Below are 11564 nucleotides of genomic sequence, written 5' to 3'. Positions count from 1 at the left end.
GCCAGAATCAGGTGCAAGAACCAGGTGCTAGAACAAGGTGCTAGAACCGCCATAACCTTGTGCTAGAATCAGGTGCCAGAATCAGGTGCTAGAACCAGGTGCCAGAATCAGGTGCCAGAATCAGGTGTAAGAACCAGGTGCTAGAACCAGGTGCCAGAATCAGGTGCCAGAATCAGGTGCCAGAATCAGGTGCAAGAACCAGGTGCTAGAACAAGGTGCTAGAAACATGTACCAGATCTGACGGACTGGGACAGTCCGTAGGGCCAGGTCTGGATCCTGGACGCGACGCAAAGAGGAGAAGCAGAGACGGCTCTGCGCCAGCGGCGTGACACAGCAGAGATCAAGGGTAATTATTTCTATGGGTATGATCCTGTCCGTCTAGACTGAGGCATCTATAGAGTATAGATAGGATCAAATAGGTCAAGCCTGATCACAAAGGCTTCCTCGCCGTGACAAATGATCTAGAGAGTGAAAGGTAGTCAGCTGTTTCCTGGGCAAGCTACAATTTTATCTCGAGGAACCTACACTTTGCCATATACCTCGTTTGCGGTATCGCGCGACTCCTTGTGGACTCTCTTCAGGAGACTCCGGGTATCGTTCTCATCCCAGCCTCCCCTGCCAAAGACTGCCAATGAGTAATTCTCCAAGCCTAATGACATGTCAGTCGAGGAAACTTGAACTTGTTAAGAGCACGAACTATGGGCATACCGTATTCCAGCATCTGAGCGAATTGTGCCCCTTTTCTGACCATCTTTTCGTCATGTCCCACAGCCTGTATGGGAACCAGGTCCGACCAGCCCGCCACCTTTTCGAATCCAACATCAGAAAATATGGCGGGAATCTTTGGTGTCGGGTCAAAGTCGACGCCGGTAGCCTTGGTCATTTCCGAGAACCGCACCTCGAACTCGCGACATGCCGTCATCCCGCTGTGATCCTCCTCCTCAACCGTGGGCGCAACGGGCTCGTCTGCGCTGCTGTCTATGAGGTCAAAGTATCTCGTCCTCACTTCAGCAAACTCGATTTGTCCACCGGGCTTGAGGTGTTCGTACGCTTGCCGGAAAAGCGCCTCCCAGTCCGAAACGCCCCCGCCGACGAGGTTCCTCATGTGCACAAATTCCAAGCTTTCCTTCGCACGAGCCCAGCCATGATTTGCATCTTCGACGTCAAAGGAAACGTTGGCCGGTATAGTGGTGGGTAAGAGCGCGGCGGAGATGTCGATACCCATGATTTTGGCTAGGGGGTACTGCTTGCCCATCTCAATGGCCCAATTGCCGGTCCCGGAACCAATGTCGAGAATATTGAGAGGCTTGTCCTCGGGGAGCTTCGCCGCCGTCAAACCACCTTCGAGACAGAGCTTGAATAGCTGGTGTTGAATTTCTAGTCGAGCTCGCTCGGATTCGTCGTTGGGCATTAGCAGCACACCAGAACCGTGGTATGTGTGTCCATAGGCGCGGATGGGCGGGAGCTCGTCAACAGAGACGGAGCTGAAGTCAGAACCAGCATCCGAGTCGTCTTCGTCGCCGTTGTCAGCGTCTGGCGTTTTGTCTGTTCGAGAAGGCCTCCTCCGTTCTTTTTGGTCTGTCCGGTTTCTTGAGGCACCGGCATTCTCGCCGCAGCGTCCGTTGCCGTCGCCGATGCCGGGGCCGTCAACAGCGTCAACGTCGTCGCCCATTTCGGCGAGCTTTAGAAAAGCTCCGTCAGAGAATTGATTCTAGGATTTCCTCTCAACTCTAGCCGGCGTCAATGTCGTCTCTTTATCTCGTCTTTCCGTTTCCAGAGAAACTTCAATGGTCTGTTGTTCTCTTGGAGCGACTCACTGCACGGTGGTTGTCTTCGCGCGCCAGATTTCCCAAATGGGGACTCAATCGTGGGCCCGGCCGCCTCGGGTGCAATATGGCCACACGTGGGATGACTGATGAAATTTCCTAAAGAAGAACAGGAGGGAACGCAAAAGTTGATGGATGAAAACCCAGGCCGATACCAGCGCAGGGAAGGTGGGTTACGCACAAAGTATCAATACGGATACATCAGGTGGTTTATCCTATCGAGGGTTGACGGATGTCTTTGTACCCACCCCCTTGGCAGCCTATTATTAGTCGATGAAAGGACACTAGGAAACCAAAGACAAGGGGGGGGCCGTTGGCCTCTTGCTTGATTGTTTGTTTGTTTGCTTGAATGGCTGCTATTCGGTTTTAGCCGCTCTTCTCCACAGGCCCGGAAAGCAAGGGTTGGCCAACAGCCGACGCGTCCACGACGAACCGCGACGCTCCACTTCGCCCTGTTGCTGAATCAAGGCCAGCTGTTTCCAAATTCCTCGCTGCACTATTTTCCCTCTATGCTGATTCTCTCTGTTGAAGAGTCTCTTCCTGCTGCATTGCTTTTCTGCCATCACGATTGTTTTCCTCGACTCTGGATTCTCTCTTTCGCATCTTCCTGCTTCGGCACTGATGGTCTTTACCACCATGCCTGGTCCAGTGTACCTACAGTCCCCCCCCCAGCGCTCGACTTCGCTCGTCAAGCAGATCGCGGAGAATAGCTTCGGTCCCGGCACACGAGTCCTACAGGACGAACTATACCCCGTGAAGATCGATAACGTGAAGAGAACCGAGGTACTGGATGAGAAGGGCGACGTCAGGGCTGAAGCGGCGGAGGCACTTAGCCGAGAAAACGAGACCACGGTTGCCAAGATATCTTGGCTGAGCAAGAAAGACGTGCCCAAGGCGTATGGGTCCATGGTCGTGTTCGTGACGAAGGCCAGTGATACGCGTAGACTGATCTCCGAGGGCTTCTTCCACGTCGGAGGAGAGTCCGGCACGACGATGGCATTTGAGCGGCGGCCACGTCCTCAACAGTGCTACAACTGCCAGCAGATTACCAGGCACAAGGCGTACCAGTGCGTGAACTCCCAGGTGTGTGGGCGCTGCGTCAAGGTAGGTCACCATCACAGTGAATGCCGTGAGACGATCGTGACATGCGTGCCCTGTGGCGGACCGCACGAGTCGTTCAGCAAGAACTGTCCGAAGCTGTATCCGCGTTCCCATGAGTAGGAAGGTCCAGATCCTTCAGCTTAACGTAAGGAAACAGGCTGAGGTCCACGAGAGTTTGATGAATGACGAGGCGTTGCGCGACTTCACGGCCATAGCGGTGCAGGAGCCATGGGCGCGGAGGATAGAGGGTAAGGTCATCACTGCTCCGATGGGACATAGCAGGTGGACGAGGTTGGTACCGACGGAGTGGAGGGACGAAGGAAGATGGGGAATCAGGAGTTTGCTGTGGGTGAACAGAGAAGTAGAGGCGGAACAGGTGCCGATAGCGTCCTCGGATATTACTGCGGCCGTTGTACGGCTTCCTGATCGAAGGCTGCTGGTGGCGTCGGTGTACGTGCCGGTGCAGAAGCCGGAGATGCTGCGGCAGGCGTGCGATCTGCTGAAGCAAGCTATCACAAATGTCCGAGGAGAAACAGGCGAAAGAGTGGACGTGGCCCTAGTAGGAGACTTCAACTGCCACGACTACCTGTGGGGAGGCGACGATGTGTCGGAGGGCCGGCAAGGCGAGGCAGACCCGATCATCGATTTGATGAGCGAGTACTCGCTCCGCAGCCTCCTTCCGCGTGGCGCGAAGACGCGGGAGAAGAACGATGCGGCAACGACCATCAACCTATCCCTCGCGTCCGAAGGGCTAGCAAGGACGGTGGTACGATGCGCCCTGCGCGAGACAGACCACGGATCGGACCACCGGGCGATCGAGACGACCTTCGACATTGCCGCGCCTGAGATAGAAAGCCGACCACGGCTCCTCCTCAAGAACGCTCCATGGAAGCGAATCAATGAGAGAGTGGAAGCAAACCTAGAACGAGTGCCAACGGGAGGTACAGTGCAGCAGCAGGCGGATCGACTGATGCCTGTGCTGCGCGAGGCAGTAGAAGCACTGACCCCCAAGGCCAAGCCGTCTCCGTATGCAAAGAGATGGTGGACAGCCGACCTCACCCAGCTACGGCAGATCCACACTCACTGGAGGAACCAGGCGCGGGCGGAGAGAAGGGCAGGCAACACTCAACCCGGACTGGAGCAACGCGCACGCTCGGCAGCCGAGCAATATCATGACGCCATCCGATAACAGAAGAAGAGCCATTGGGAGGACTTTCTGGCCGACGACACAAACATCTGGAAGGCCGCGAAGTATCTCGACGCCAGTAGAGGGGCTTTCTTCGACAAGATACCCCAACTTAAAAGGGCGGACGGCTCCCAAACGGAAGACGCCGCAGAGCAGGCCGAAGAGCTGCTCTCCACATTCTTCCCTCCTCTTCCCAGCACGATCGAGGAGGAGGGCGAGCGGTCACAGAGATCGCCGGTACCCTTCCCCAACTTCACACTGGGAGAAGTAGAGAGACAGCTCTTTGCGGCAAAGTCGTGGAAAGCTCCCGGAGAAGACGGTCTGCCGGTGGCAGTGTGGAAGCACACATGGCCAGTGGTGAAGGGGAGGATGCTTGCACTCTTCCAGGCCTCACTCGACGAAGGGCTGTTACCGAGGCAATGGCGACATGCCAAGATCATCCCGCTGAAGAAGCCAAACAAAAGCGACTACGGCATAGCGAAGGCCTGGCGACCGATCTCGCTTCTGTCAACGCTCGGAAAAGTGCTAGAGTCGGTCGTAGCAGAACGTATCTCGCACGCGATCGAGACGTTTGGCCTCCTCCCTACGAGCCACTTTGGCGCTCGCAAGCAGAGGTCGGCAGAGCAGGCGCTGTTACTGCTGCAGGAGTACATCTACAGAGCGTGGAGAAAGAGAAAGGTGGTCAGTCTGGTCAGCTTTGATGTCAAGGGAGCCTATAATGGTGTGTACAAGGAGAGACTACTCCAAAGACTCAGGGCGCGGGGTATCCCCGAGAAGCTGGTGAGATGGGTGGACGCTTTCTGCTCCCACAGAACGGCAAGCATCCTAGTCAACGGTCACGAGTCCGAGGCTCGTCCGTTACCACAAGCCGGTCTGCCTCAGGGCTTGCCGCCGTCACCCGTGCTGTTACTCTTCTCCAATGCCGACCTCGTACAACACCAGATCGACGAGAACGGGGGCGCGCTGGCCTTCGTCGACGACTACACGGCGTGGGTTACAGGACGATCGCGAGAAGCAAACCGGGAAGGCATCCAGAACATCATTGACAGAGCACTCGAGTGGGAACGACGAAGCGGGGCGACATTTGAGACGGACAAGACGGCCATCATCCACTTCACGCGCAACTGGAGACTGCCGGCAGATTCGACCAGTTTCGTCATGAAAGGTGACACTGTCCGAGCAAAGGACCACGTCAAGGTGCTAGGGGTGACGATGGACACGAAACTTCGTTTCGAAAAACACATCGCAGACGCGACGACAAAAGGGCTGGAGGCCGTGCTGGGACTCAGGCGGCTCAAAGGTCTGTCTCCGGCGGCGGCCAGACAGCTCTTCGTGGCGGCCGTGGCACCAACGATGGACTACGCGTCGAATGTCTGGAGATTTAGATGTCGAGCAGCGCAGATGAGGGTGATCAACCGAGTGCAGAGGATTGGCGCCCAAGCGATCGTGGGAACCTTCAACACAGTGGCCACGGCGGTCGCTGAAGCGGAGGCAAGCATACAATCGGCGTAAGAGAGATACGACAGAAAATCAACGACATTCTGGGTACGGATGCGAAGCCTTCCCAAGACCCATCCGCTTCGACGCATGCGGGTGGCCTTTCGACGGTTTCCATCACCCTTCCAGTTGATGGCGGAGGCCTATCGCGACCAACCTCTTGACAAGCTGGAGACTATCGAAGGGTATTCGATCACTCCATGGGAAGCCCGTATTAATACAGTAATCGACAACGACGCGGTCAAGGCCACCGAAGCAATCCAGTCCGGGTGGGCAGTGAGGATAGCGACAGGGAGCTCGGCAAGAAACGGGGTTGTGGGCTACGGATCGGCCACAATGCTGCCTGCATCACTCAGAGGGGGTGGCGGCGTGATAACGGCCTCGCGCACACTCGATCTGAGAACAGAGCAGAACCCGTATGTAGCAGAGCTGGCGGCGCTGGCAGAAGCGGTGAAGTCTCTCCCGCAGAGGCTCAACTACCGTGCCATCCACGTGTTCACCCGCAACAAAGCGGCTGTACTAGCCATCCGGAACCCGCGGCAGCAGTCAGGCCAACGAGAGATCCGCCAACTATACGCCGGCGTGCAAGATCTTCAGAGGAAAGGCAATAGAGTCACACTCTTCTGGCTCCCATCAGCTGTAGAGTCAGACCTGGCGCAAGCGGCCAAAGCTGCAGGAAAGGAAAGCACGAGACCGAACAAGACACCGCAGAAATGACCTGCTAGAGCCTACTCGACGGCACTTAGAATCGCTTTACAGAGCGTGCGACAGAAGCACGAAGCTTTGCCCGACAACGTAGGAGCATATTCGAAGAAGATCGATGTCGCTTTACCAGGAAAGCACACACGCAAGCTATATGATGAGCTCTCTTGGAAAGAAGCCAGCATTCTAGCGCAACTACGCACCGGGATGGCAAGACTGAACTGGTACCTGCACCAGATCGGAGCAACTGCCTCGGCGCATTGCGCCTGCGGGCATGCGGCAGAATCGGTAGAGCATTTTCTCTTCCGTTGCACACAGTGGACGGCGCAGCGAACTCAGATGCTTCAACAGACGGAGTCGCATAGAGGGAACCTTTCGTACTTTCTCGGAGGAAAGAACGCGTCCGATCCTGATGACTGGACGCCAAACGTAGATGTTGTCAAAGAAACGATCAAGTTTGCTATGGGTACAGAGAGACTGGATGCACAGGTCAGCCAGCAGCGAGATCACACACCACCTACATCAACACACTAACCGACGACAACCCCCACGCACCCTCGTTCCATCGACAGCAGGACTGGCTTCGGCCGCCGACGATAGGACGCCGAACACTTTGGGAGACAACCTCAAGATGGCCTGTTACTAAGACCACGAGCAACCGCAGCATTGGCATGTAAAACTGAAGATGACACATACGGAGACGGAGGAGGCTTGTATGGGCTTCTGGGAGGCAAGGATAGGAACGAAAGTGGAGAATATGTAGATAATCACACGAGCCCTGAATAGCTTAGCCGGGGCGTAATAAACTATGTATTTATGTAGATAATACGAGACAAATGATCATAGTTGGGCGGCCTCATTTTCAGTTCCGCAGCGGCGATCCATTGCTCGAGCGTATTGCAATATACTATAGTTCAAGAATTCGCCTGAACGGCTGAAATGGAAGCTCGCCATGGCGCTAGGCGAGGCTTACTAGCTCGCTAGAGTAGAAGGTGTACTGACGGTTCTATGTACGGAGTGCGCAGTGAGAGGAATTGAGTGCACTTAGGGCCCTAAACTTGAGGCAACCAGCTTCTTGGCGTGGATTGGATCCACCTTTGCCGTTGTCGTCCGGTCCTTCAAGCGTCCGGGGAGGCCATTTGTGCCTGCGTTCCTGGCTTACTACTCTCGAGGAAAGCTTCAAGTCGAAGCATCAAGTTTACTATATTAAGCCTACGCTTTCAGCCAACAATAAGTTGATATACTCGATTCATTTCCCACACGGCCGCATGTTTCGGGTAGCATACCCACATGGTTCATTACGCCCCGGCTAAGCTATTCAGGGCTCGCGTGGTCTGTTTCTCAAGGGCTGAGTGACGTAGATAGCGACTTCCTTGGCAAGCAACTCCTCGGTGATGTCGAAGCTGCAGCCTGCCTTGTCAGAGGATCGGGCGATGGCCAAAAAGGCGTTCCCCCTTCCTCACTCTACCTGGCTTCCTCGTTGAGAGCTGAGATGACAAACCCTGCTACGGGACCGTCTGCGGCTGTAGCAGAAGATGTAGGCATAAGCGTAGACCCTTTCACCGTGAAGGGGGCGTCCTCATTGGCGTCAGACTGGCTTACCGCGAAACTAGGCCGTGGGGGCTGCGTTTCGGTGTTGCGGCGGCGCTCCGTCCCTGAGGTGAAGCTCGGCTCCGGAGGTGAAGTGGGCTCTCCCTCAGGGTTGGCTCGGTCGGCCAACATTAGTCTGGCGCCCGACGATGGACGTGTGGACATCGCGAATGGGCTCCGGCGAGGAGAAGTAAAAAGTCTCCGGTTGTTAAGAAGTTGGCGAAGGGCTCACCCATGCACTAAGAAAAATCAGGCGAGGGGGTAGTTTCGCATTGGTCCGAAGATACGCATATCATGAAGATGATCAACAATGTGGCAAATGTAGAGTATGGTCAGCAGTGACATGATGATTTTGGGATAAGTGGGGTTGTTCGTGACTTCTACCATCTGGTACCGACGCCGCCCGTAGGTCATGGTGTGTGCACGCCCGTCAGCAAATTGGTGGGATCCTAAGTTCCAGGCGTGCTTGCTAGCTACGAGTAGAAAACTGCCAGTGACCGTTCTCGTGGCTTATCAAGCGGACTGTAGTGGAACTTTTGAAGGAGAACGGGTATGTTTGGCTGATATAAACGCAGTGAGCTTACCATGCCTTATTAAAGGCTTTTTTGGGTGAATGAGAGAGCAAAGGGCAATTGCGATTTGGATTTAATTGACTCCAGATTGCTCCGAATATCGCGTCGAACTAGGCCCAGTCATCGGTACCGTGCTCGACGTCCGCCAAAAGTGCCATCTCAGGCAACTAGAGTTTCTCGCAACTTACGATCTTTGCGTAAAGGGGAATACGATTTAGCCTAGCGTGTTTCGATTTTATCAGAATTAGGCGACGCAATTTGGGAACCTAAGTTCCTCGTGCGGCACCAGGTACGCAAGGACATCGAACTTTTTTTCCTTTTTTTTCTTTTTACTTTTCTCCCTCTCCCTGAACCCCTCCATACTAGCTATCTTTTCCTGCAAGACAAATCGGCGCAGATGGGCCAGACAGGCCGCGCTGGGAGCTCGGATGTTTCCGCCAGCCGCATTTAATGGCGCTTGAAGCCGACATTTTCGGTGGTTCACTTGTATCATCTGCTCCAGTTTGACCTGCAGTATGGACGGCTCCCTTGCACCACGAGCCCCCCGCGATGGCATCCAAGATCGAGGAATGCAGCTCTTTGCGATCCAGTTCGGCTTCCTGCTCGCGGCCGTTTTCTTCGTCCTGGCACGAGCTTATGTCAAAACCTGCATCGTCAAGAGTCTGACTGTAGACGACTGGCTGATCTTTGGGGCTATGGTCAGTACATCGCCAAACTCTCATGCTTCGTTACCTGCTACTAACATGGTCGCTCTAGCTTGGTTACACAACATACGGGGGGTTGGTACTCCACGGGGTGACGCACGGCGCCACCGGGAAGCACCTCACAGAAGTCACAGTCGATCAAGCGGCCATCTCTCTAAGAGCCTGGTACATCTGTGAAGTCTTGTATTCCCCTATCACGCTGGCGATCCGGACCTCGATTTGTCTCGTGCTCCTCCGTCTCACTTTCATCAGAGTTCACCGCTTGGTCGTCTACACCAATCTCGTCGTTGTCTGGGTCATCTCGACAGCCTTTTGCTGCATCGTGACCTTCCAATGCATGCCTCCGTCCTACTTCTGGAGACAGCTATATGGAGAATCGGGGTCGTGTCACAACTTTAATCTGGTCGCAGTCACCACCATTACCCACAGCATCATCTTGGCTATGTCAGACTGGTGTATGGGTCTACTACCGATTGTCCTATTGTGGAATATTAACCTGAATTGGCGCACCAAGGCAGTGGTCGCCACTCTTCTAGGCATGGGCATAGCGTAAGTTGAAGCACTCTCAATCCGTCACATACTGCCATAGAATTTTAACGAATATGCAGTGCTGGCGTTGCTCTTATAATCCGCATTCCATATGTTAGACGCTTCGACGTCTCAGCAGATTTTCTTTACGAATCAATGTACGCCCCCGAATGCGTGAGCTGAGGTAGTACCTGTGTTGCTTACTCTTTATCAATAGCGACATCGCCATCTGGAGTGTCATGGAGCCCGCACTCGGTATCATTGCAGCTTCCGTCGCCAGCCTACGGCCTCTCTTCAAGAGCTGGAGATCCGGGTTGAGCAGGAGGACCAAAGAATCCCGTCCGCCGGGAAACGGCTGGATTGGCGCGAGTAGCTACCGAGGAGCGAATGAATCATCTTACCCCAGCGTCAACAGTGGCAAATCCAAAAATCTACACTCCATAGTACGAACATTCAGCGACATTGACAGAGCCTTGGACAGCACTAGTCCCGATGTGGAACTGATCAAAACGACTAGGGATGGCAAGCGAGATGAGCACGGGACTGCGGGACATCGAGGCAGCCTTTGAATCTAGGCCAAAGAATTCACGTCCATGATGGCATGTTCGTGAGATGCCGGTCTTCATTGTCCGTACAGATACTAAAATCATGCCGCCATCGAAACGTTCAATCGGTCAAATCTCCCCCCCTGGCAGAAGAACCGGTTGGCAAAGAGGAAGAATATCCAGTGCGATGGAAAATCAGGGGTCGCGAGGGCACGTGGCGTAGGAGACCTGTGGTGCCTTGTTCTTGCATTCTGTCACGAGTTATGGCACGCAATAATGGGCATACGGAGTGTGATAAAGTGGCTCAATCTACCAAAGTGGAAACAGACAAAACAAAAAGGTCTATGTAAGAGATGTAAGTGGAATACACGTGATATCGCACGTGACGGGCCCTTCGTGGGCTGCTGTTTCCATCTGACAGAATCTAGGATACCCTCGTTTAGGTGAAACTCACCGCATGCAGTCATTACTCAGTTAACCACATAGTCGGGCCAGGATTTGTTAGATAAACGATGTTGATTTAATGCAATACCACTGAGGTCATCGATCAAAGAGTGATTGTTGTGCTTGATTGAGGGATTCCCTCTCATCCCGGTCCGAGCGGGGTTCTGTCTTGTATTTACCCATCATCACCGGTTCGTACATATTTTTCAATACATTTCTAGCATCCCTTTATCCAGACACAGTCGTCAATCCAACAAATCCTGGCCCGACTATGTGGTTAACTGAGTAATGACTGTATGCAGTGAGTTTCACCTAAGCGAGGATATCCTAGATTCTGTCAAGAGGGAAGTTTTCCTTGCCAAAACCGAGTAGGCTTTGATATATTTCAGGTATATTTCAGACTTTAGATCAGTCGATATCAAAACAGGATCATTCTCTTCCATTGTACAATGTGGACATCACAGCATACATAGATGCTTCAACAGGCAGAAACCCATAGAACGAATTCCTATACTAAACTACTGTGCAAGACATCGCCGCCAAGGAGGCGACGGGATGGAGGCCAGACGGACAGACAGGTCCAAGGGCAGACAAGCCGAGAGCCTCAAACTCAGGTCGACAGTCAAGACATGGTCGCACAAACAAACCCACCACGTGTGGCAAACCAACTGGGAAACCGAGACGCGAGGGAGAACATCGTTCCGTCTCACGCCGAAGCCGACAAAGAAGGTCCTCGGCCTCCACGAAGGCCTCAGTAAACGCCAGAGCGCACTCCTGGTCCAGATGCGCACGGAAAAGATCGGGCTCCAGGACTTCCTCTTCAACCGAAGAGTACCGGGCATCACCAACGCCAACTGCCCATGCCGGGA

General features: G+C 54.1%; 6 protein-coding genes across 6 annotated transcripts; 4 read left to right on the top strand and 2 right to left on the bottom strand.

Annotated features, from left to right (window-relative positions):
* Positions 1-430: 430 nt before the first annotated feature.
* CABS01_16762 (methyltransferase) lies at positions 431-1672 on the bottom strand (the record flags this gene model as incomplete). The annotated part of the gene is made up of 3 exons (XM_060550092.1): positions 431-461; positions 526-649; positions 709-1672. 3 exons carry the CDS (start codon positions 1670-1672, stop codon positions 431-433), a joined length of 1119 nt encoding a protein of 372 aa, XP_060403609.1.
* Positions 1673-2462: 790 nt separating this feature from the next.
* CABS01_16761 (uncharacterized protein) lies at positions 2463-5625 on the top strand (the record flags this gene model as incomplete). Its single annotated transcript, XM_060550091.1, has 3 exons — positions 2463-2930; positions 3085-3918; positions 4120-5625. The coding sequence occupies 3 exons, from the start codon at positions 2463-2465 to the stop codon at positions 5623-5625; spliced, it is 2808 nt and encodes a 935-aa protein (XP_060403608.1).
* A 75-nt stretch (positions 5626-5700) lies between these two features.
* Positions 5701-6327, top strand: CABS01_16760 (uncharacterized protein; the record flags this gene model as incomplete). Its single annotated transcript, XM_060550090.1, has 1 exon — positions 5701-6327. One exon carries the CDS (start codon positions 5701-5703, stop codon positions 6325-6327), a length of 627 nt encoding a protein of 208 aa, XP_060403607.1.
* A 1449-nt stretch (positions 6328-7776) lies between these two features.
* Positions 7777-8034, bottom strand: CABS01_16759 (uncharacterized protein; the record flags this gene model as incomplete). Its single annotated transcript, XM_060550089.1, has 1 exon — positions 7777-8034. One exon carries the CDS (start codon positions 8032-8034, stop codon positions 7777-7779), a length of 258 nt encoding a protein of 85 aa, XP_060403606.1.
* Positions 8035-8989: 955 nt separating this feature from the next.
* Positions 8990-10275, top strand: CABS01_16758 (uncharacterized protein; the record flags this gene model as incomplete). The annotated part of the gene is made up of 4 exons (XM_060550088.1): positions 8990-9172; positions 9231-9727; positions 9787-9864; positions 9924-10275. The coding sequence occupies 4 exons, from the start codon at positions 8990-8992 to the stop codon at positions 10273-10275; spliced, it is 1110 nt and encodes a 369-aa protein (XP_060403605.1).
* Positions 10276-11250: 975 nt separating this feature from the next.
* On the top strand, positions 11251-11564 carry CABS01_16757 (zinc knuckle; the record flags this gene model as incomplete). Its single annotated transcript, XM_060550087.1, has 1 exon — positions 11251-11564. A coding segment is annotated over one exon (314 nt), but the record flags the coding sequence as incomplete, so codon positions are not given.

The sequence above is a fragment of the Colletotrichum abscissum genome (genome assembly GCF_030869225.1).
Source record: "Colletotrichum abscissum strain IMI 504890 chromosome Unknown Scaffold_145.1, whole genome shotgun sequence".
Taxonomy (NCBI): Eukaryota; Fungi; Ascomycota; class Sordariomycetes; order Glomerellales; family Glomerellaceae; genus Colletotrichum; species Colletotrichum abscissum.
This window is presented reverse-complemented; position numbering and strand designations above follow the sequence as displayed.